The sequence below is a fragment of the Marmota flaviventris genome, chromosome 2 (assembly GCF_047511675.1).
Source record: "Marmota flaviventris isolate mMarFla1 chromosome 2, mMarFla1.hap1, whole genome shotgun sequence".
Lineage (NCBI taxonomy): Eukaryota > Metazoa > Chordata > Mammalia > Rodentia > Sciuridae > Marmota > Marmota flaviventris.
The window spans coordinates 61,383,276-61,409,732 of record NC_092499.1 but is presented as its reverse complement, the minus strand read 5'-3'; the positions used below and the strand labels follow the sequence as shown (position 1 = coordinate 61,409,732).

At 37.9% G+C, this 26,457-nt stretch overlaps 2 protein-coding genes across 4 annotated transcripts in view; one reads left to right on the top strand and one right to left on the bottom strand.

Annotated features, from left to right (window-relative positions):
• Atl1 (atlastin GTPase 1) overlaps positions 1-19,724 on the bottom strand; it is a 68,277-nt gene extending 48,553 nt beyond the window's left edge. For all 3 annotated transcript variants that reach the window (XM_071607886.1, XM_071607887.1, XM_071607885.1), the window contains exons 1-2: positions 19,537-19,724; positions 6,672-6,846 (exon numbers count right to left, since the gene is read on the bottom strand). In XM_071607886.1, coding sequence (XP_071463987.1) covers positions 6,672-6,705 — 34 coding nt within the window. In that variant the 5' untranslated portion in view covers positions 6,706-6,846; positions 19,537-19,724. The remainder of the gene's footprint in view (positions 1-6,671; positions 6,847-19,536) is intronic.
• A 480-nt stretch (positions 19,725-20,204) lies between these two features.
• Positions 20,205-26,457, top strand: part of Map4k5 (mitogen-activated protein kinase kinase kinase kinase 5) — a 108,389-nt gene continuing 102,136 nt past the window's right edge. The window contains exon 1 of the mRNA XM_027929825.3: positions 20,205-20,407. Within this exon, the coding sequence (XP_027785626.2) occupies positions 20,300-20,407 (108 nt within the window). The 5' untranslated portion in view covers positions 20,205-20,299. The remainder of the gene's footprint in view (positions 20,408-26,457) is intronic.

Here is a 26,457-nt window from a genome sequence, read left to right as displayed (position 1 = left end):
TCTGCATGCTTCTCTAATGTTATACTTCAACATGTGAGGAAGCAGAACTGGTCACGGGTAACCAGTGGTATCAAAAGGAGCTGTAAATAGAAAGGATGGGGAGTTATTGTTCAGTGGGTACAGAGTTTCAGTTTTACAAGACGAATAATTCAAGAGAAGGATGGTGGTGATGGAGGCATAACAATATGAATACACTTAATATCACCATACTGTACACTTAAAATGGTTAAGACAATAAAATTCATGTTATATACATTTCACCACATTAAAAACATTGAAAAAAAATGAAGTGCCAAAAATTAAAGCCAGATAAGAGAGAATACTTTACAACCTTGGATAGGGGAAGATAAATATATATATATATATATATATATATATATATATATATATATATATATATATATTTATTTATTTATTTTAGTTGTTCATGGGACTTTATTTTTATTTATTTATTTATTTATATGCAGTGCTGAGAATTGAACCCAGTACTTCACACATGCTAGGCAAGTGATCTACCACTAAGCTACAACCCCAGCCCAGGGGAAAATATCTTTTTTTTTTAAGAGAGAATTTTTTTTTTTTCTTTCTTTTTTTTTTTTTATTGTTGGCTGTTCAAAACATTACATAGTTCTTGATATATCATATTTCACAATTTGATTCAAGTGGGTTATGAGCTCCCATTTTTACCCCATATACAGATTGCAGAATCACATCAGTTACACATCCATTGATTTACATATTGCCATACTAGTGTCTGTTGTATTCTGCTGCCTTTCCTATCCTCTACTATCACCCCTCCCCTCCCCTCCCCTCCCCTCTTCTCTCTCTGCCCCCTCTACTGACATTCGTTTGTCCCCCTTGTATTATTTTTCCCCTTCCCCTCACTTCCTCTTGTATGTACTTTTGTATAACTCTGAGGGTCTCCTTCCGTTTCCATGCATTTTCCCTTCTCTAAAGAGAGAATTTTTTAATATTTATTTTTTAGTTTTCGGCAGACACAACATCTTTGTATGTGGTGCTGAGGATCGAACCCGGGCCGCACGCATGCCAGGCAAGCGCGCTACCACTTGAGCCACATCCCCAGCCCGGGAAAATATCTTAAAATACAAAAAGTAGAAACCATAGTAGAAAATACTGATTACATATAAACATAAGGTATTTGTAAGACTGGAAGACGCCGCACCACACGACACAGATCACCAAAGAAGTTTCCGCTTTATTACAAAAGGCTGTGTGTTTATATAGGTCTAAGAAGAGGTAGCAGGGGCTGAGGTAGATAACAGGTCGCCCATGTATTGGCAAGCTCTTCCATATGTCAGTTCTGGAGCCCAAGTAGTTAATTCTAATTGGGGCTAAGGCTTCCCACCAGCAGGGTTTGAACATTGGCGGGAATGTTTCGCGCCAGTGAAAGAAACAAAGAGGAGAAAGAGGGTCTTAGACGCCATGTTGGGGTTTTTTTCTGGGGTGCTGCCGCTGTTATATGTTTTCCCAACAGTATTTGTTTGTTAAAATATGTCACATGGACAAAAGGCATGTCACAAAATGGCAAAAGAAATGTACTACATCAACAAACCACTTATATTCAAAAATATGTAAAGAACTCATACAAAGCAAGAAGAAAAATATAAGCTAATTTTCAATGAGAAAGGGCAACAGTATTGAATAAGAAATATGAATAATCAATAAATATATGAACATATCTCACACCTCCCTGGCAATTAGTAAAAAGCAACATGAAACTACAATGAGGTCTCATGATACATATTACAAAATGAAGTGTAGGTGAGGATGAGAAATGAACAAAATATTTTTGGAGAATATGCTCACTATAAAGTCCATTTATATAAGATTCTTTTTTTATAATTATTTTTATTTATTTGGGTTTTTTTTTTTTATGTGGTGCTGAGGATTGAACCCAGGTCCTTACTCATGCTAGCAAGCGCTCTACTACTGAGCCATAATCTCAGCCCACATTAGATAAATAAAACTAGGAGCTGGGGTTGTGGCTCGGAGGTGGGGTGCTTGCCTAGCATGCCTGAGGCACTGGGTTCAATCCTCAGCACTACATAAAAATAAAAATAAAGATATTGTGTCCACCTATATCTAAAAAATAAATATTTTAAAAATATAAAACTAATATGATATATATTTATTTGTAGTAAAACTCTAAAAATGATCAGGGGAGAAACAACACCAAATCTGTTAAAGTGTCTATATTTGGAAGGATGAGGATATCATTAAGGAAGGTCACACGAGAAGTGAGAAAATATTGATAAAGTTCTATTTCTTCAATTAAGGAGTTGGGGACATTATTACTCTTTTTTAAACTGAACATGTATATTTTATATGTTCTTTTGTATACAGATATGATTCATAAGAATTGTTATGTAAAAGAAGAAAATCCTCCAAAACTAAAAACTTTTTTCTTTTTTCCAATGATCAGAGGTTCTAGCTTACTACAGCCTATTCTAAAGATAATATAGGTTACGGAGTTTGAGAATGGAGCAAAGGTATAATCTAGGAGTCATCAAGACAAGGTATAAGCAGGTGCTAATTACATACACACACATGCACACACACATGTGAAAAAATGCATTTTAAAAAAGATTTAGGGAAGACAATTTTTAAAAAGTTTTTTTTAGTTGTAGTTGGACACAACACTTTTATTTTATTTATGTATTTATTTATTTTTTATTTTTTTATATGGTGCTGAGGATCAAACCCAGTGCCTCGTACATGCTAAGCGCTCTACTGCTGAACCACAACCACAACCCCAGAGAAAGAAAATTTAATAAGAAAAATGTGAGGGAGGGAGATCCACAGTAAATGTCATACATATACTATCTGTCATACAGTAAGTGTAGGACCTGGTAGAAATTCAATTTTGTTTTAGGAAGGTAAGATATTTAGAAATTGAGGTAAGGAAAAAAAGGAACATTAAATAGCCTCATTTTAAGAAAAAGAGAACATAACCAAGTAGAAAAGAAAGAAGATCAAGAGATAACTATATTGTTCTCCAGATTGTTTTTAACTTCTCTTAGAAAATCTCCAGAAAATAATTTCCTCAAATGCCTTTTATTGTGACGCTAAGATAGATCTTTTTTTTTCAAGGCAGCCAAAGCTGACACTTTTAGTGCCAACATTATTCTTCTAAAGCAATAATGCACCATTGGTTTCTGTAAATTCTAAAAAACTCAAATCCCCATATGGTATCCCAAGTTTTCAGCAACTTTCATTAACAGAAACAAATTAACAACAACAACAAAAAAATATATATGCACTCTGTTTTGTTTCTGGTAGTAAGCTCTAGTCCAGCACTGAAAGACTGCTTTCTGGGCTACTGTTTCTGATATTCATCTATCCTCTTTATTTTCCACATTAGCACAGTCTTTACCTACTTTTCTAGTCCAAAGTGATCAAGTTTATAGAGCATTGATTTTTTTTATACCAGCTTAATCCTAAGTAGGCTTGTGGTGACACCTTTTGGCACATTATTCTAGTTTCCTATCCTTATCATATGGACTCTAGAAGCACAGCCAATCCTGAATTTAAGTTCTAAATGAAAACTGTGATGCTTCTAGCAAGTTCTTTATGCTCTCTGAATCTCAGATTCCTAATACATTAAAATAAGAATAAAATGTCTACCTTTGAAGAGTTGACCATTAAGTATATAAAGATATTCAGACTTCTTAAATGTAGACTGAGGGATAGGTAGTGAGATTCTTAGTTCTATTCTCAGTTCTGCTTCCGGGTGTGTCTCTTGAGTGTGATCCTAAACACCATCCCTGAACTCTGGTTCACAGCAGAGATGTTTTTCTGCTTTCTAAGTTCAGTGGTCTGGGCAAGACCTAACAGGTCTCTGGCCACTCATTAAAAATAATACCTGTTCCATTGTCTTATAAGGTCTTCATCTGAATTTTAACTCTCCTATACAGATCCTGCAGATATTTTGCAAGCTCTTTTCTTGGGATAAGAACTATTTTCCAATTCTGGACTATTTACCTTAAATCCCTGCCTTTTCCCTTCAAACTTGTCTGAAAAATATTTACTTAGCTAGAATGATAAGGTCAGTTCACCATCTTCTTTTTTAAGCTATCATGACTGTTTTCTCATCAGAGGCCTATGGCTTCTATGAGGACATGTTTCCTCTACTAGCCTCACAGCCCAGCCTAATCTTTTATTAAAAATATTCCACAGTATCATGTTATAGAAAATAAATTAGGGGGAAAAACCCAGGTTCTAAACTCAATCCTCACACTTACTAAATATATGAATTTCATCAAGTCATTTAGCCTACCTAAAACTTAGGGTTTTTCCACCTGCCAAAAAAAAAAAAAAGATGTGCTAAGATATATGAATACTTAAGAGACTAATGACCAAAAGCAATCATACAGATGAATGTGTCTTTAAAAATATAGTTCTATGCTATGTGGATAGTATTACCCATTCAGTAGAGAGGCAGTATGGAATAGTGATAAAGACAAAAGAATCTGAACTCCAAATCATTTACCAGCTCCACCTTTTGGTATGTAAAATGAAGATTAGTGTGCTTACTCCATATAATAGCTGATAACAGCTACTGTTGCTACCATTAAACACCTACTGCATGTTAGGCATCTTATTAAGTGCTTGGTAATAAAATGGAATTAAGACAGACCTGGCTAACATCTTTGCTAAAATTTCTATCTCCTATTCCATATGCTTCATTTTCTAAATCATTTATATCATACATATTCAAAGCAAATAGAAGTCTAAGTAGTAAAGCATTTGCATAGAACATCAAGGTAAGAGTCCACAATTCCACTATTTCTTTCCTGTGAAAATTTTCAGTGAGCATGTAATGACTCTGGCATTTCTTTTCCTAATCTGTCACTTGAGTTGAAACTGTCCCAATGACTACTGAGTAAACTAAGATATGTTTCTATCAAATACAAATGAGCTAAGATAGTGTCTCTCAAAGTAACATCCCCAGACCATTTGCTTCTCAATCACATACTGAAGAATAACGATCCAAAGCAATAGAAACAAGAAAAATTTTAATCCTCAGAATAAAGTTTCATATGCCAGTTTCTTAATAGGGTGGAGCTGATGAGATCAAGACCATAAGTGACCTGAACATAAGCACCTTAACTGTGAGTGTTCAAGAAATTCCTATTCTGGAGGCCAAGAGAAAGCGTGGAAAGGGAACACTCTGAAAACATTTATCCAGATTTTTAAAGAAGGAAAGAAAACTTGTCTCAAAAGTCACACCTACTAAAATTGGAACTGGATGATCTCAGAAAATAAAACTGCTTTCTCTTAAATTCATTCAACTAATGACAGACCTCTCTGCTCCAACTAACTATCCACACCTATCACAAACCTTGGATAACCTCTCAAAAGCAAGCCTGGCCCACGAATGGTCAAGTTGATCCTGTGACCATCAGAACCATCAAAGGCAAGATGATGTATTGTCTTTTGATAATAGTAAACTGAAATAACCAACTTGGTCATATAATTACACAAGACATGGCACTTAAACACCGAAGAGAATCAAACAGCTTTGAACTCCTAGTGGGTGCGAATTTTCAAAATAGTAACAATTCAAAAGCTAATGAACAAAATATTTCTCAATCCTTCATGTCACAGAGGGCTGAGCTCCGCAGTGGTGACAAAATAAAATGCCTTAGAGGCACTTAGTTCCTAAAATGCAGGGGAGTTAAGCCCTGTGACAAAAAATCGGGAGCCCAAGGCGAAAAAGGACGTCCAACCTGCCCACACAGAGCAGCCAGAATCAGGTCTGAGGCAGCAGAGCGGGCGGGGCCCTGACTTCTCCTGCATCCCTGCGCTCGCTTTTCTCCGCCTGCGTGAGCGCCGCCCACCCACTCGCGGCGTGAACCCACAGGGCCCGGCCTCTCCTTTCCCCTCCCCTCGGCCTGGTGCTGAATCACGAGCCCACTATCTCCAAAAGGTAAAATAAAAGAACAAAGCCACCCTTGGGGCTGGTCTGAATGCGGTAGCAGGTCGGGGTGGGGCAGAAGACTGGAAACCGCAACTTTGCTCCCCTTCTTCCCAAATTCCCCCTTCCGACCACCGAATTAAAACAAGTACTGCAGTGCTCCGGGACTCCCAAGACGGTGCCCCTTCCCCCAGGGTGTTTGGGTCCGCAAAGATCGGTCCGCCCGGGTGCGCTCCCCTTCATTGTTCCAAAGCGCGCTCGGAGCCCGCGCCGTGCTGGGCCCTCAAGCTTGCAGCTCGTGGGGGAAAGGGGATTGGGGCTCCCCCTGGTCAAGATCCCGACCCCTCACTCTCTCGGCCGGTAACGACTGCCCCCCCCCCCCCGCCCACACTCAAGGCCACCCTTCCAACCTATGGCTGATGCGGAAACCTCCCATCCCCGCAGGCGCCGGGTGGGTGCTGTCCAAATGCTGCGAAGAGGCGGGCGCCGGGTGGGGGAAGAAGCTGACGGCCGGGCCTGCACGCAGAGGCAGCCCTCGCCCCCACAGCGCGATTTCGGTGACGCGGGTGCATCTCGGCCGTGGTTCTTCGGGCCCTACAGGGTAGCTTGGCAGCGGCCTGCTCCCAGCCACGGATGCTGGCACCAGGCAACCGTTGGCCCTTCTTGTGTCCAAAAGCAGAAAGCGGTGGGCCAGACCCCGAGCAGGCTGCAGAAGTTACCGTTTGTTACTCACCCCAACTGTTTCTGTCCCTGCGGTTCTTGGCCATGGTGGTCTGCGGACTAGTGGAGGCGAGGCGCTGTCACTGCCCTCCCTGTCTTCACTCCGGCCGCAGGTTGCTGGCGGTGGGAGGCTCTCAATGCCTAGGCTGGGCGCAGTTCGCTCAGACTCTGAGGATGTTGCTGTGGCGCTGGTGGGAAGGAGCGGGGAGGAAAAGGGAGGAGAAAGGGATGAACCAAGCTCAGCATCACAGCCCGAGTTCACACAAATACCAGCGTCACACCCTCCTACCTCAGCCCACCCCCAAAGCGCGAAGACAGTGACAGACGACGTACTGCAACGTTTTCAAAGGAAAACACACATAAATAAACAGCACCCCTTTGCACACATTCTCTCAAAGAATTTAACAGCATTATTGATGACAGAAATTCACAACCCAATATACTGTATTATTCTGGATATCCAAATACCTGCTTCCTAGGACAGTTACATATTAGTACAAACATGCTGGAATATTTATATACCCAAAGTAGTTAAAATAATTTTTCTCCAAGAGTCATCTTTATTTTTTTCCATTTTAAAAGTAAGGTTATGATAATAAAGAGGGTATCATTTTGTATTTGTATACTAAGCGGGTTATATTTTAAAATCAGATTAGAAAAATTTGGATCAAGAAGATCAATTAAACCTGAAGATTCATCATAAACTGTAAGTAGCTCAACATCTAGTGTGTAACATTTCCCCACAAGATTTGCAGAGATGAAGTATGGAGCTATATAGACAATAGCAATTTTTTTTTAATTGTAGTCGAACCTAATACCTTTACTTTATTTGTTTATTTTTATGTGGTGCTAGGCGAGTGCTTTACTGCTGAGCTCCAGCCCCAGCCCCCAATAGCAAATATTTGAAGTAAAATAATACTACATAGTGTAGATGGGCCTTGGCAGACATAAAGGTTGCAGACAATTTTGAATGAAAAAGCAAAAGGTAATAAATACTTTTTAAAAATATTCTTGGGGTTGTGGCTCAGTGGTAGAGCACTTACCTCGCATGTGTGAGGTACTGGGTTCAATCCTCAGCACCACATAAAAATAAAGACACTGTGTCCATCTGTAACTAACTAAAATATATATATATATATATATATATATATATATATATATATATATATTCCTTGATCTCTCCTTTTTTGCTACTTCTTTCTGCCTACAAACTTAGTTGTTGTCAATATCCTAGAAACACTGTCGCTTCATGTTACCTGACCCACAAGATACTTTCAGCCCATTTTTCATTTTCTCAGTTTTCTTCATCCCAGCATTTGGTTGTTACCCACACTATCTACTGATCAGTTCTCTTTAAAAGACCACTGCTAGCCTTTTAAGGACCATATTCTTGGTCTCTGCTTACTGTTCATCAAAAGCTACTCTCCACCCTGCACTCTCAGTGAAATTCCTATGATGACTTGAGATAGGACCACAATGATGCTGATTGTCAAATCTGTATATCTAGTCTTATGTACTCTTAAGGAGAAAGAATCATCACACCAGAGATGACCTTACAACTGCCTGAAGTTATCTCTACTCAGTTTTCTTACCAGCATTACAAAATCACATGTTAGAAACCAAACTCTCTTACCCACTGCTGCCAAATCATCTTACGCATTCCATATTTCAGTCAGTAGTTCTAGCAACCTAAGAGCTCTGAACACTGTAAACCAAGTTTACATAATAGTTTTAAAAGAGCATGGTTCAACAGAATTACATTCCCCAAACACTAATGAAAACATACTGAAGAGAAATTTCTTCACCCCTGTACCTATGAACCATCTCCTGTGTCCTTTTAACATGTGCATGATTTGTCTTTGAATATTTCCTTGTTTTCTGGCACAAGGAAATATTCCAGGTTTTCTGTTTTATTTTCCCTGCTTCAGAACTGGAATTAGCTATTTCTCCAAAAAGATCTGGCTCCTTTAATGAAGAAATGTTTTGGCTAGCTATAAGGTATTTAGAAAAAAAGGTCTGGGTGCTGTTGTGCTTACTGTGGGCTGAAGTGTCACTGTTTCTTGAGTCTTTTAATAGCCATTACTAGAAGACATTTATTTTTTTTAAATGATGATTTTAATGAACTTTGGGGAAAATGTTCAATTATATGAAAATACAAATATACATGGTTATTTATTGTGGATTTTTTTGTAACTGTAAAATATTGGAAACAAGATAAATACACATACATAGAAAAGGGTTTAAATAACTTATAATATATCTACACAATAAAATGCTACATAGTTATAAAAAAAGAATACAGAAGAACTTTATGAACTAGTGAAAGTAATCTCCCTCCTGTTAAATGGCGGGGAGGGGTGTCAAGAGGCTGATAATATAACTTTTCTGTAAGAAAGAATGTGAAAAAAAAAAAGAAATGTCTTGTTCATCTGTGCAAAATAAATACAATCAGAATAAAACAGAAGCCAAAGAGATTGTTTACCTATGGGAGATAGTAAGAACAGAGAAGAAACAAAGGAGAATGGAGTAGGTCATAAGGATTGGAGGTACTATTCTCTAAGTGTAAACTTTTTGTATAACTGATTCTTAGAACCATGGTACTGTTTCTCATTCTCCAAAATGGATAAATAATTAAAACTAACCACAATATGGTGAGAACTAAAAATGGAATTGCAAGCAGTTAAAAAAAAGTGAACCTAATTGTATTGTAGGTAAATGACAAAACTACACTGAAGGATGTAGAATGCATTTACTGCATGCTACAAGCCTAAAGACAAAAAGAACTATATACAAACATTGCACTCTAGTTTGGAACTTTTTTCTCCCAGCTTATAGGAATTAGAAATTCTGAAATTATTTTATTTATGTTCTAGGACTGAATAAATATGTGGTGCATAATGAGAGGGGTCATTTTTAATACCGGAAGTAAAGCATAATAAGGAAGAAGAAAGAAAGAAGATAGAATGAACTTTATGGTATTGAATCGGAAGCTGAGGTATTAAATAAAATGCAAATAACTCAATTTTTTAAAATAGGCAAAAGATTTAAATAGGCATTCATCCATAGAAGACATACAAATGGCCATAAGGACATGAAAAGATGCTCAACATCTTTGGTTATTAGCAAAATGCAAATCAAAATCACAATAAGATACCATTTCATTGCCTACTGGGTTAACTGTAGTCAGAAAGACAACAACAAGTGTCGATGAGGATGTTGAGAAATTGACATCCTTACACTCTGGTGGTAGGAATAAAAAATGGTGCAGTCACTTTAGAATACAGTCTTGTAGTTATTCAAAAAGTTAAACAAGGGATTAACATGAACTAGGAATCATATATATATATATATATATATATATATATATATATATCCCAAGGAAATTACAAAATATGTCCACACAAAAACATGCACAGTAAGTTTATAACAAGATTAATAATAATATTCAAAGACAGAAATAACCCAAATTCTAAATAACTAATGAATGGGAAAACACAATATGGTTTATATTCATGTACCATAATATTACTTGGTCATAAAAAATTAAGTACTAATATATGCTACAACATGGATGGCCCTGAAAAATATTATGCCAAGTGAAAGAAGCCAGCCACAAAGACCACAAATTGTATGATTTCATTTAAATGAAGTTCCTAGAATAGGAAAATCTACATATACAAAAAGGAAGCTAATTGTTACTTAGGGCTGATAGGCGGAGTATGGGATACTGGGGAGAAATTAGAGCATAAAAATTGCTGAATTGTACAACTTAAATTGTGAATTGTATGGTACTTGAATTATATCTTATAAAGTTTTTTTAAAGTCAAACGTCAACCTTATTTTCAATTAAAAATGATATTCCTCCATATGTATTAAGTACTCTTCCTCTTCCTTCCTTCTCTAAAATGTTAATCCATAAATTATTCTTTCCCTTCTGTGTCTTCAATTATTTTTTCTTCTGTTGGCTCCTTTAAGTTGCTCATTTTATACTATCATAAGTAAAGGGCTTCCAGAAGGGAAGTCTAGTAAAGCACAGGAAGGGAGAGGGGAGGAGGACTGGAAGGAGACAGGGAGGGAAAGGGAAGGAAGGAAAAGGGAGCAGAAACTGAAATAGAATTCCACACATGAGTTTCTCAGGATGAATACAAATACTATGTATAACTATAAAGCTCTAATAAAAAAAAAAAAGTAAAGGGCTTCCTTGATCAGGAGTTTCTAGTAGTTGATGCCCCCATTTGTTCCCTCCCTCTGTAAGTAGCAAAAATATTTATATCAATCAGAATGTTTTGGGATGTACCTCAAACTAGCTTAAACAAAATGGAGGATACTTACTCTCATAAAACTCTCAAAAAACTCTCAAATATCATCTCTTCTCAAATATCATTGACTTACCATGTTCCACCTAGTTAATAAATATACCATGTATGTAACTAAAATTTAGGGTGCCTAATATAAAAGGGGGAAAAGATATTGGGAAATAACCATGTCTAAGCACAGACCAATCCAGAAAAGGTAAAGCATCCTCAGTGCATTGGATTCTATTCTACTGCTGGCTTCTCTCATAGTTTTAAAACAGCATTTGCATTCCAGTCATTAGAGGCAGGTTGCCACACCTAAACAGAAAAAGGCATGTCTGTGTCATAAGCACCTTGATAAGAGCAAGAGAAGTCTTCCTAGGAACATGCTGACAGACTTTTCCTTCTGGTCACTGTCTAGAATTGTCTAATCCTAAAGTATTTCTTGAATAAGAAGAATGAGGCTGGACTCAAATTTATCCCCCAGGATGGGAGAATGTCTCAGTCTCCACTGAAGGACATAACCATTGGAAAAAAGTCAATCAAGCTGAGGTTCTAATAGTAAAGAAAGAGGAGAAAGGGTAGTTATTGGGCCCATAGCCCATGGTAATAATTATAGCTTCCATTTTCCTCATTACCCTCTACTAATACCTCATCTGGTGAACTGACCCAAACTTCTCTCCTATAGTCTCTAAGTCCTTAGTGACCTTATCTTTACTGGGTTGCAGCAAGTTCCCAGTGTCCAATAATAGGAGACATGTGACTACTAAGAAGCACCCTCTTTATTGCCTTTGTGGAGCAAGACCAATTTCCCTGTGATAACTAGGATCAATCACCCTGATTAGTACAATGACCCCCCTCTCTAATTGTTGGTTCAGTGGTCTGAAGGCTCCAAAATGGCCAGGTGGTCAGTTGAACTTCCTATTTAATAGAATTATAACTGTGTTATCTGGTACAAGTGTCTGTTCCTTGGACACTAGGGTCTTTAAACCCAGCAAGCTCCAAGACTGTAGAGACAAAAATTCAAGTTATTAGGAATAATAGACGAGTCACTCCGACATTTACCCCTTAGTTCCCAGGTTCATACATTCTGAATATAGGGAAAATGGCAACATAAAGGGACTACTAGGATTAATTCCTATACCATATCTTCACAGGAGTTCTCTGTCATATAGCAATACAACTGATTCTTCAGCAGACCTTTCCTCCATTCTATCTAACTAGCTACTTCTTAAGTGATGGGTTTGGGGTAAAATCAACTAATTCCATGAACGTAACCATGGTGCCACAATTTCCCCAGAGTAAAATCAGTTTCTTTCTCAAAGATCCTGCTGTTTGTGACACCTGGTGATGAATAAGGCACTCTAGAAGTCCATGAATTGTGGTGCTGGTAGTTTATAGACAGGGAAGGTAAATTACTCTGCCTTCCATAGAAGGGATCTAATGTAATTAAATTTCTACCATATGGTTGATAGATCATACTGGGGACAATATCATACTGGAGTCTGTGCAATGACTTTTTCTATAAGCAGTTCAAACACTCTGCAGTAGCAGTAATTGAATTATACATGGCAAGCAGAAGTCCATGTTGTTGAATCTACTCTTATCCTAAATTCCTATTGCCATATAGACTCATTAAGCAAGCACTAGAGTGACTGGGTAAAGAGGCTCACTGGCATTCATAGGACAGATCATCATACATAACTGATTATCAGAATATATGTCCTGTGGTGGGGAGCAATGTACTTCATAAACATTTTCACATTTTGGGCAATTTTGAAAATCCATCCATAATACCTTTCTCAATGACTTTCTTATTGCAAATCTTCTTCTTTCCAAGTCATTGACCAACCTATTAGCTACTAAGCATAAATCATTATAGATTTATACCTCAGGCCAACTCTTCTCCTAACAAAGAGGACAATTAGATGCATTATTCAAAGTTATGTCCACTGGGAGAATTTCTCTTCATCACTATCTCTCAGGACCACTCAATTATGGAATGGGGCCATAATTCAGTGGCTGGCTACTTCAGGCTGGTGCTCACATATCATGAGCCAGGCTAGAACTTTTTCTTCTTCAGCTAAATGTTCATGAGCCCCTTAAGGAAATATCATGTGCAGGGTTTTTGTTTTTTGCAGTACTGGAGATTGAATTAAGGGGTGCTTTACCACTAAGCTACATCCCCAGCCCTTTTTATTTTATTTTAAGATGGTCTTGCTAAGTTACCCAAGCTGGCCTTGAACTTCAGCATTCTGAGACTCTTGGAATACAGATGAGCACCATTATATTATACCTGGAAGATACAGTGTTTTTAAAAGTATCTAGGATAGTTGCTACTTCCTACTTATCAGATCCTATTTGCATAATGCCATCAAAATAATAGACTATCATGATGTTCTGGTGGATATCAAGGAAACAAAGGTCCCTCTGAAATGATACTCTATCACAGAGCAGAAAAAGTAAGGCAATGATAATGCTATCACAGTCATAGAAAGGTAAATTGCTTCTGATTAGTTCAGCTGATGGGAATTGGAAAAAAAAACCATTCTGGGTTTCAGGTCAACGGCTATATTCTAGGTGCCAAGGGTTGTACTGATTTGCTGTAGTAAAGATCCTACATGTAGAACTACAAATATGATTGGTTTTAATGTTTGATTAATTTTTTAATAATCCCCATTTTCCAAAGCTAATTCAGTGATTTGCTATGATTTGAATGTGTCCTTTAAAGTTCATGTGTTCTAAACTTAACAGTATTGAAAGGTGGGACTTTTAAGAGAAAATTAGATAATGAGGGCTCTGCCTCATATATGGCTTAATGCTGTTATCTTGGGAGTGGGTTCCTGATAAAAGGATGAGTTTGCTCCTCTCTTCCCCACTCAAATTTGCAGACTAGCAATCTCTTACCCTTCTGCCTACTAAGGGATAAAACAGCACTAAGGCTTTTACCAGATGCTGGCATCTTGATGTAGGACTTCCCAGCCTCCACAATTGTGAGAAATAAATTTCTTTTCTTTATGAATTTTCCACTGTTATAACAGCATAAAATAAACTAAGACACTATTGCATAAGCCAAACAGATACATTAAAAGATAAAGATTTTTATCTTTCAGATTGTTAATGGTAGCACTAATCTCTAATTTTCCCAGTGATAAAATATAATATCAATTTTATACTTAGACACAGGGGAGGGGTTAGCTGAGATATTACTTTTGGCCCCATCAATTGTAGTAGTCCTGAGGAATGTGACTTCTGCATTCCTTAGTTCACAATCATAAACAACATGTCAGGTTTCTATTCCCACATACATTTTGGAACTGGAAAAATATTCCCAGAATGGATCTTTAATTCCACTGGACTCTATAATGAAATGGATCTGAATCAAGAAAATACTTGACTTTCTTAAATCCCTACTCTGATCACTAGAATAATTCTGGTGTTATCTTGAGACAGCAGAGGTTATTTTCAGTGCCATTATCTATTAGTCTTCAGAAGGTATGAGAATTGTGCATTCCTCAGTTCACAATCATCCTGGTAAATCCATTGGTTCCTCTGGAAATGGCCACAGGGAAGGTTTGCTTTCTATACTTGCCTGCACTACAGGATCCTTCCTCAAAGGAGTATGGCCTCTCTTTTAATTAAAGGATTCCAGGTTTGTGAACTGATTTAAGACCAGGAATTGGATAATATGTCTTGAATCTCTGGAATAGTGACTTCCTTTAGGTTTCTGTCCATCAATCCTAGAATTTTTTCTTTACATATATAAAGCAGTGCTTAAGCATGCTTTTTTAGAAACTTGGGAATCCATCCTATATTCTTGCAATCAAATATCTTGAATATCTTTTCTTCATGAGGATCATCACAGTAATTGTACTGAACATGTCTTTGATAGTTATGCCACCTGACTTTTACCATTATCTCAATATTTCACAGTGGCATTATCATCTCCAACCTATTGAAAAGAGTCACATTTTCTGTGCCCTCCCCATTCAATATCTTGATGAAAGCAAGTTTTATGGACTCTTCTAGAGGTGGAATGAATAAACATGACTAAGCAGGATGCACATAATAGAATAAATTCAACATTCCCATCTCCCTGAACCTTTAGATTCCTTACTCTCAGTACGAGAAATTCTGGCATCTCAAGCAGAATAAACTGTAAGCTATTATTAATTAAAAGCTTCAAGTAACCCACTTAGAAGGATTCTTAGATGCTCAACTCAATACATAAAATCTTAATTTCAGGTGTTATCTTGAGACTGCAGAGGTTATTTTCAGTGCCAACATCTATTAGGTAAGTATTTGGTAAGATACTATAACATCTTCAGTGTACAAGCATTCTCCTCCAAGACCAGGCCTTGGGCTTCTCCATCCTGGCTACGCTGAAGCTCTAACTCTTGTTCAGAGTCTCATCCTCATTTATCTTTACTCAGATGCCTACATCCCATGTCAAAGAGTCCCAGATCTCCACTAGTGCCCTTACTTTAGCATAATAGAACTACCTCTCACATTTAATTGACACTACAACGCCAAAGCCTGTATAGTCAGACCCTGAGCTTGATCCTCAGCCATTTCTGCTTGGCAACTATGAGAGATAATGAATTTCTTCAAAGCTGTCAAAGAAACTTTCTGGTTTTCTACTCATGCCTCATGGAATCCAAGTTGTTTCTGTGTGTGTGCGTGTGTGTGTGTGTGAGAAAGAGAGAGAGAGAGAGAGAATGTGTGTGTTCTCACCAAAGCAGTGAGAACAGCCAAATGACACTACAATTTTAGTAATTATGACTATCATAGCTGTTAAGTGCTAGACATTGAACTTTCAATACTGTGTCCTCCATTGGCACGCCATTTCTTGTCACTACTAATAGATATTTAAATAACTGTGATGCCACTCCATACTATAGAATACCATTGTTCCATTTTCCTAGGCCAAGAGTTTACACAGGCAATTGTCAGCTATAAAACACCACCCCTGAAAGCCATCTTGAGGTTTTTTTCTAATACTATTTGCAATTCATGTAACTGTACCAATCACAGGTCTGGGAAGAAAGAGATAATACAGAAAGAGAATCTAATGAAAGGGCTGTTTATAAAAATGAGGACAGGGTTAAGGGAACCAACAAGAGATAATGAAGCACCTTGAGACTAACAACAGTGGAAAACCATTATCATCTTACCTATCTTCAAAAGGAGAACTTGTCAGAATCCTGAAAGAGCTATGTATCTGTAGGACAGGGCACAGCCAGCCATGGTGTCCTCCTCTGCTCCCAGTTCTAGTGTATGTGAGGAACACATACACTTTAGGTACTGCTTCTGAACATTTCACTTATTTTATTTTATTTAAATTTTTATTTATTTATTTTTGTACCAGGGATTGAACCCAGGGGCATTTAACCATTGAGCCACATCCCCAGACCACTGTTTAAATTTTATTTTGAGTTAGGGTCTCATTAAGTTGCTGAGGGCCTTGCTACATTGCTGAGGCTGGCTTTGAACTTATAATCATCCTGCCTCAGTCTCCAGAGCCACTAGGATTACAGGTGTACATATTTCACCTATTTTAATGTGAGAAAACAATAGAAACAGCAGCTTCTTAACATATCCAAAGATCAATTCAAGCTGTATTAAAAAAAATAAATGTGCAGTATTTTCCTCACCTCTTCTTAAAGCTCTCAAAATGACTGAATCCTGATTCTAAATAAGATACATATTCTATTATTCTTCAGAACAAAATATAAGAATTTTCCTATACTTTGAAAATATTGTTTTAGCCTTTAAAGACAATTGGTCATAAAAAGGACAGTTTAATACCATCTATATGAAAATCCAAATCATAATTGTGGTAATATCTTCTAACGTTAAATTAATTCATATTTAACAACTCTATGGAACAGTCAGTTCAGTCACATAAAGTTACATTTTGCAAATAGTTTATGTTGGAAGGTTCACCAAAAGATCATATTACTTAGGGCCTGGGTTGTAGCTCAGCGGTAGAGCACTTGTCTATCATGTGTGAGGCACTGGGTTGGATTCTCAGCACTGCATATAAATAAATAAATAAATAAAATAAAGGCCCATCAACAACTAAACAAAAATATAAAAATAGAGAGATTATATTACTCAAACCTATATGTTCCATAGACTAAAAACATTGTCCTCCTTATACTCTGCCAATCACACTTGAAGGTTTTAATTGGCCATTTTCTATTGGATGATGAATTGTGAACTTTAGCTATATGGATAATAAAAATATTATGATCACAATTTTTTCTATTGTTTAGCCTTGGCTAAAGTTGAACTTGAAACTAGAGGTCACAAATTACAATTAGCATTTTACTGAAGAACTTGGAAAGAAGGAAAAAACAGTTCAGAGTATAGAGCAAACCATGACAGTTCGTTATATGGATAAGACTAAAAGCTAAATATTTACAGGCCAGATATTATGAAGACACATGTGATAACTAATTTGGGATGAAGAACTTATTAAACCATATTTATTCTTATTCCATATGTTATCATTATAAAATTGGGTAGTTTGTAAGAGTTTCTTTACAATGTTAGTTAAAATGGTTTATTTTATATCACTTTCAATCTTGAAATTACATGCTTCATTATTTAAGATGTAAAATTAAGTTACTCACTATACTTTTATTATAATGAAATTGAATTTTTCTACCAACCATCCCACATCATTGATCTTGTTAAAATTAACTCAGTCAGTATTAAAAAAATCTTTAAAATTCTTTTGGAGTTAGATTAAGCAAATGTTTTCCTCTTTGCATCATTTGTGGTACAAGTAAAAATGATGATTATAGCAGACAAATTTTTAAACCACCGCATAGAATCTTGGCTTTTTCCATGCTATCCGCTTCTGGATTGATAGATAAAGCATATGGATCTGCAATTACTGGCAACATAAAATATCTGCACTCCAGAGTCTTATTGAAGCCTATGACCTCAAACTTTTTATTGACTAATTCATTTTAAATATTGTGTATCAAGAATAACATGCTTAAAGGAATGTCAGAAGAATATCCTTGTCTCAAACCAGGCATTCAGAACTTCCACTTTATGAAGGCTCATGAGATAAATCTTTCTGAAGTCTTAGCATCAGGAAAAGTTGTGCCTCTCCATCAATTGGTTCATCTTAATCTCAAAAACATTATAAAACCCTCTTCTTTGGTCCATATGTTGCATTGTTCTGGTTTCCCATTTTCCCCTCTTTAACTCATGCCAGTTTCCCCACTTACCTATTTTTATACAAGATAAAAATAAGTATATAATTTCTGTATGCTGTTTGAAATTCTCTGTGGAATAATGCAGTTATAAATAAGAATAAATACAGTTCAGACTGGAGAAAGGATCAATCCAATAGGGCTGTGTGTGTGCCTACACAGCAATGGGCTGGGAACCCAAAATGAATCTAGGACAGTAAATAAGTACTAAGTTACCAATAGAACATGTGAAGAGGTTTTCAGTCATTGAAGCCAAAAGTATGTGCCCACCAAAACAAGTGCCAAGAATCTCTGAAAGAAGGAACTGTTCTTCAACAATTTTTTCAAATGCAGCAAACACATAGGCTTTGTCCATGGAGCATGTAAATCTAGGCTTACTTATATTCACTAAATAAGTGCCCTTTATGCATGAGGCACAAGAAAATACATATATTCCCTGTTCTGTTAAGGTGTGAATTTAATTTCTACATTATACAATTGATTATATTGTCAACAATAAGGAGTATAATTCCCAAGAACAGAATTGAATTGTATGTTCAAAGTGCCATGTCATCATCTGCAAATTGTTCTTTGGGGATTTTTCAGTCAGTAAATGCAGTGGCTGAATGTTATCTGGTTTTTCTATTGAAAATCTCTATTGGGCTCCAGAAATAACATTACCAGTATGAAGTCGGTAACTTTATTTCTACGGTCAGAACGAGATTGGAACTGAAACTGCAAAACAGTTTGTGAAATATCAGCCAAATTACTCCCCTCAACTCCTGTTCAGTACTCTGTGCATTGTAAAGTATTTTAAAACCTCTTATAATTGATTAACCCTCTTTACAATCCTATAAAACCCTTGATAACTCTTTCTTGGGTGTCAGGTGCAAAATCTTACCCGCTTCAAGCTAAGATAAGGATGTTGAGATGTTGCCAGATACAATGTCTTGTCCCAGATCACTTACTGAGGAAGTGGCAGAGCCAGCAGTTTGTTTTAGCCCTTACAGAACTTCTGATATCATTAAAAATGCAATACTGTCATTGTGCCCAACAAGGACATAGGCCTTTGAAACTTCCTAGAAACTGGGACTTTCAGAAAAAAAAAAAAAAAAAAACTTCAGTAAAGGACAGGTTGTGTAGGTGAGCAGTGCAGCCTCAAACTGGTACCACTAGGAATGGTTTGCAAAACCGGAAGGTGCAGTAGGGTGTGCCGCGGCTGAGTTAACCAGGCACTTCCCCACCTCCTTCCCCACCGCCCCACAGCCTGGTTACTTCTGGCCCAGTGTCCTCAACGTACCTTTTATTGAAGTGCGTTTCCATCGCCCTCGTGCCCACCCTTCTCCCTCGGCCCGTCACCGTCCAAGTTTACCTGACGAATCTGGGGACGGTTCGGTGATTTCCCGGGAGGTGTCCCTAATCTCTGTGAGCAGGAGAGAAAATCCAGGCTCCGAAAAGGCGTGCTGGGCTGGGGGGCGCGGCGGCGCGGTCGAGGGTGTCGTGCCCTCTACAGGCCTCAGGGCGGCACTCTGGTCCCGCGGCCAGCGCGGTCGGGCGGGCCGCTGGGCGCCGACCCACGCTGGCCGGGAACGTGTCTCTCGGTGACGCAGCCCCGGGTGGGGAACGTGGTGCGGCGGCGGCGGCGGCGACAGTACGCGCCTCCTCGGTCTTGGAGAGGACGCGCGCTGCAACGGGCGGGTGGCAGCAGCAGCGCGAGACCCGGAGCGGCAGGCCGGCGCAGGGACAAGGACGCGGGCGCCGTCGAGGAAGTAGGGCCCGGACGCGGCGTTCAACAAAGAGCCCCTCTCAGGTACCGAGCCGGCCCGGGGCCCGCGGACGTCAGGCCGGGCCGGGCAGCGGCGGGCGGTCGGGGAGGGGGAAGGGCCGCGGCGCGAATGGGGCTACGAGGCGACCGGATCCATCCCGGCCCGCTAGTCCTAGGGTCCCGCGGGACCGAAGGGAAGGCGCTGGGCCGCTCCGGGTCGGAGCCGCGATGCCTACCCGCCTTTGCTCGTCCCTTGTGCAGGCGGAGCTGCGGGCTGAGGCTCCATGTTGGGAAGCGGCGCCGCTCGTCCTCGTTAGCGGGAATCGGGGCGCCTCAGGCAGAGCCGGCGGGGGCCGGGCCCTGAGTGAAGATGGAGGCCCCACTGCGGCCTGCCGCGGACATCCTGAGGCGGAACCCGCAGCAGGACTACGAGCTCGTCCAGAGGGTCGGCAGCGGCACTTATGGGGACGTTTACAAGGTGAGGCCGGGCGGTCGGCCGGGTCCGGGAATAGGGACGCCTCTGGCCAAGTATGGGGAGCCGGGAGGATGCTTTTATTGTTGCATCTTGGGGAGGAAGCGACCGGGGTTCCTTTTACTCTGTTCAGAGCACCCTCGGTTCATGGCTCAGGACTGTTGCTACCAACAGACAGAACTAACCACACTTGAAACCGCGATGTACTTTTTTGTGGTTTTAAAGCATAGTTATGGTAGTGAAGACTGTTCCAGCGTTAGCATGGACAATCCTTCATGGAAGGTGGTGAGACAGGAAAGAATATTGACATTAAAATGTCTGCATTAAAAAAAAAAAAAAAAAAACAATAAAACTTGTTTTAATGAATGAGCTTGTCTTAAAAAAAAAAAAGCCATATGAAACCCTGTCTCTAGATTGTAACTATAAGCAGTCTTATATTGAGTAAAAAATGACGTGTGTTACAAACATCATCTCATGTAGAAAGATGCTTTTTTTGGTAGAAGTTTTATCATATGTATATGATGATTTGAAATATGATATTAACTTACTGGGGTTTTTTCCTACTTTTAGCAGTTCCTCTCTTTGGGATTTACAGCATCTCATAATCATGAATGGATAAGAACTGGTGTCTTTTTATTGTACACTGTATTTCTTAAGACAATTGTTGAGGGTGAGTTACTCTTAGTTTAGGATAAAAAAAAAATGTAGAGAAGCAAATCAGTTTCTTAAGTCATCTGAGTTTTTGAAGGGTCAAAAGGAAAGGAATTGAGATTGCTTTTTGTTCTGTTTCAAAAAGGGAACATTAATGCAACCTATATAGGTTAACTCATATATTGCATATAAGTTAAGGAAGTTTCTTTGCATTGTATATTAGATACTGATCATGTGATTCATAGCCCATTATTCCACACAACAATCCTGCATATAACTGAATTGGCCTTGTGTCATGAGAGAATTAACTAGTAAATTCTTCTGGGTTATGTTGTTGTTTTGCACAGGTGGGAATATGGAAGGAAAACATCTCTTCTTCCTACTTATTTGCTATTGTTTAATTTCCTCCTTATTAATAGTAACAATTCCAGGTGGTGCAAGGTAGCTCCAGCACTGCTTTATTCTACTGAGATGAGCTCTAATGAATAGGTTTTTCTATTCCTTAAACAAGCATTTTAATCTTTATAGTATGTTCTTTATAGTATACCATGTTCCAGGTACTGGGTTGATGAATTTCGAGCAAGGTCCTTATGAATATCTTTGAATTCAAAATTGGCCTGATTGTAACAGAATCCTCCTCTTTATCTAAAATTAGATATAGTTAGTTCTTAATTGTTTATCCACAGCTCTTTTGTGGAATTCCTTCTTTAAAAATTGAAATTCCTGTTTGCCTTCTTAGTCCTGTTTTTTTAGTCATCTTTGTCTTATGATTCACTATGTTTTAGAACAGTTCAGTTCATGTTAATTATACAGTAGTATAAATTCCAATTCTTACATTTCTTTTCTCTACTACAAGAAAATTTGAAGAGAGTGTTTTCCCCACAAAGATCCCAAGATCTCCACCTTTTTTCTTTGTAGTTACAGCAACTAAAGCAACTATCTGGTGCAAGATTTTGTTCTTGCCAGGGAAAATAAAGATTATATTAAAGGGACAGGACTTTTTACTCTGGTGTCTCCCTGTTTTGTGTCTCTCTTCCACAACTCCTAACCAGAGAATCCAAGACAAAACATTTGTCACACCCCACCTTCACAACCCTGCCACTGCCCCCACAGTCCTCTGCCTTCACAATCATGCTCACACTTATATGTGTTGCACTCTAGGCCAGCCTGTGTTTGTAAACATCCTTAACACATCCATGTCTCCTTATCTTTTGCTTTTCTTTATTCTAATCACCTGGAATCATCACCCTCTGCTATTTCCACTGGTTGCTATATTTCCTATGCATGAAAGCCTTACTCAAATTCCCCAACAAGCCCCAAACACTATGTGCTGTTTCTTAAACATAATAAGCATCTTCCCACTTCTGGGCCTTTGTTCTTGCTATTTCCTCTACTCAAAGTATTCTTCCTAGATAGCAACATGACTTGATTCTTTCCTTCCTCTTTTTTTTAAACACCCTTTTCATCTTTTTTCCTATTTTATTATTATTAATTTTTGTATTTTCCACCATCTAACATATGTTTTACTCATTTTCTTTCTCTTTTTTTAAAAACATTTTTTGTCAATGGACCTTTATCTTACTTATTTATATGTGGTTCTGAGGATTGAACCCAGTGTCTCACACATGCTAGGCAAGCACTCCACCACTGAGCTACTACCTCAGCCTTTCATATTTTCTTATCTATCTTGGTCCACTAACATACTCCAGGAAGGTATGTTTGTCTTGTTCACTGCTCTGTCTCTAATAGCATCTAGGATTATGCCTGGCACAGAGTAAGTGCTTTCTAAAACTTTGGTGAATGAATAAATGACTTAGTGATTCTGTCACCTAGTTCTCTGAGCATCTGCTTTTGATGTCACAACAGTTAAGTTAGCATTTAATACTCTATTCTTGCAATGCCTTTTATGATATCCTATCTGTTTTTATTACAAATTTCAATAATTTGAGTTCTCTGGGAAAAACTATTTCATAGCATGTGTTGTGTGTCAATGGTCTAAGTCCTGTGGAATTTTGTCAATTTATATTTTCTCTTTAATATGTCTAAAGACATGTAATGTACAGATGGTAGTGCTAAATTTTTTAAGTACTAGGCAGGGTGATTCTACTATTTATTATTGTGCTTGTGATAATCTGAGAATACTAGGAAGTTTTAAAAAATATTTTCAATCCATAATACAAACTGATAAAATAATTACAGGAAAGAATAATGAAGTTAATTAATCACTACTGTACTTGATATTACCCCACTTTTTTTTACACTTGAAAAATATCATGCAGCAAGAGTTTTAAAAAGACTGTAACTTTGAGACTCTTTGTAAATTATTTTTACATTGTTCAAAACCACAGATCCCTTGTGAAGCTCCTGTCTTTCCAGAGAATTCTCAAGAGTGGAAATTTCAATCTTAAACTGGCTGTTCCTTGGTTGAAAGAAGAGGAATGTAAAGATTGTTGTAGATAAATAGACTAAATCATTGAGGGCAACAGCAGGAAATGGTGGAGGGGAAAGAAACAAAGAGAAAGGGAATGTGGTAGATGATGGATGGATTAAATTTCAACTGAGCAAATTTAATTTATAATTACTGTAAAATTTTAAATGTGCTAACAGGAAGGGAAACCCTGGAGATTTAGTGTCTCTACTACTGTACACAGTGATACAGTGATGGAGAACAATTGTTGTATTTTGTTAACAGTCATATCAACAGTGCATGTCATTTGGGCAGTCATTATTTGGTTTTGTACTGTGTTGTTTCCAGCCTAGAGTTCATAAAAATTCTAGGAATCTTTTTCTTTCTTTTTTTTTTTTTTATTTACATTTTGTGGGATATCAATTTAGAGTGGGCAATTCCATGTATTTTTACTTTTTTTTTTTAACGTGGTTTTTTTGTTTGTATGTGTGTGTGTGTGTGGTGCTGGGGATTGAACCCAGGCCTTGTGCAAGTGAGGCAAGACTCTACCAACTGAGCTACATCCCCAGTTGTATTTTTACTTTCATTGCTTTTTTCTGATTGATTATAAAGTTTGACATGAGTAGTTCCAGGAGAACAGGAATGTCTCTTGTACATCACTGCTCTGTGGCAAACACATAGATGCTTAATAAGTATTGGTTGAATAACATTGGTGGTAGAAAATTACCCAAAAATAAACAGTTAATAATTTAATATCATTTATTTCAGGCTTTTTTCTAAATGTTTTTAAATCAGTGTTTTCAAAATGGCATTTGTATTTAATTTGTGACAGGAATCATGGTGTTAGTGCCTTTTTCTACTTGCTTGGAATGGCCAACATTTTTTGCTAGTCATTGAATGTTTTTAAAAAATACTGTTTTTGAGGGATCCATTGAGTGAACCTTTATTTAATCTTTCTAGGTTTCACATTTGCTATTTCTAATTTTTTTAATATATATATATATATATATATATATATATATATATATATATTTTTTTTTTTTTTTTTTGGTTGTAGTTGGACACAATACCTTCATTTTATTTATTTATTTTTATGTGGTACTGAAGATCGAACCCAGGGCCTCGCACATGCTAGGGGAGCGCTCTACCACTGAACCACAACCCCAGCCCTGCTATTTCTAATTTAAAAAAAAAAATTAATTGTAGATGAACTCAATACCTTTATTTATTTATTTATTTTTAGTAGGGTTCTGAGGATCAAACCCAGTGCCTCACACATGCTAGGCAAGCACTCTACCACTGAGCCACAACCCCAGCCCCTGTTATTTCTAATTTTTAAGATTTTTTTTTTTTTTTTGCAGCTAATATAATCTGTGTAGAAATCTCTGTCGTGTAGTCTTATGCTTCTGTGGGTTCCCAATGCTAGATGAGCTAAGTCTACTGTAATGAATCCCTCCTTTATATGTGCCCTTTCTTTCTCTCCCTCAAACCAATAGTCACAATTTTGGAATGACTTTAGGCACTATGAAACATACTCCACGATCCCTTGTAAGGAAACAAAGCTTGATACATCACAACATTCCTGTAAGCGTCCATTCATTTAAGAAATATTTATTGAGTGCTGACTGTGTGTTAGGGTATGGAGATGCAGACATGAGAAAGAGAAAATACACTATCAACTAGGAACATATAATTTTGTCAGGAAACAGACATGTAAACAGTCATAATTTGGTAAGTGCTGCAACAGAAGTGGAAAAATTGCTTGACTCTGTTTATTAGGGTTGAGAGAAGGAGGGAGAGCAAACCAGGAAAGATTTACTGAAAAAAAAGGAAAGTAATTGAATTTTTTAAAAATGCAGGGTAGTTTCTAGGTGGACAAAATGGGAGAAGATATTCCAGACTGTGAGAATGGTATGTGCAAACACCTGGAGGCCTGAGAAACCATGATGAGTTTTGAGTGATATACATCTTCATTCCAGATTCCATGTGACCAAACCTGGTGGAGATGTCTAAATGGAGAACAAAAGCTGTTTCCTGGCAGGAAAAGACCAGATAATGGACCTCATATGTCATGTCAAAAAATTTGGCCATTTTCCTGTAGACTGAAGAAACACTTTAGATGGAAATCTTTCTTGGTGTAGAGCATGGATTATAAAGAGTGGCTAGAAGTATAGAACTCAGCTTCTGAATAATCTATATGAGTACTTATGTAAGCATAAACTTAGGCACTGATACAGGAGTTGAAAGAAAGGGATGGATTTGAGTTATGCTTAGAAGATGATCAAAAACACCTGGGGATCAGTAAGATGGGTAATTGATGGTGTTTAGAATTTCTGGCTTGGGTAACTCAATTTGTGTTATCAGCAAAGTTAGAAAATACCAAATTTGTGGGTTCTGAACTTTTGTGTTTGGTTTTGGACATAGGTAATGTCTAAGTGCGTGTCTGTTAGGCAGTAGGAAATGTCACTCTGGACTAGGGGTATATGTTTAAGAGTCATCTTTACTTTATGGTGTATATCTGTGACATATAGGTGAGGTCAACCAGGAGAGTTTATAGAAGAGCTGAGGGAAGGATATAGTCTTAGAAGGAAGAGAGGAAATAATATACTGAAGGTTTCTGAGAAGAAACAAAGGAACCAAGTTTTAAGAGCTCATCTGTATCATCTCCTGCCTTCATTCTTATTCCTGTCTGCTCTGACTTCATTGAGGAGCATAATCTTCCAAAAATATAAATCTGAGGTTTTGTGTCATTCCCAGAATGACTTCATTTACAGATTAAAGTCTTACTGACATACCTTTTAGGGCCCTGCCTCTCCCAACACTATAGTCAAACTGAACTTCTTCCAGTTCTTGATGTGCTCTCTACTCTCTGTTCTTCAGATTTTTGCAGACACTATTTTCTTTTCCCAGAACACTCTTTTTCCTCCTCCTTCTCTTCAGGTTTCTGTTCAAACATTGCATTTTCAAGGAGGTCTTTCTTGTCCCTTTGAGAAAGTCA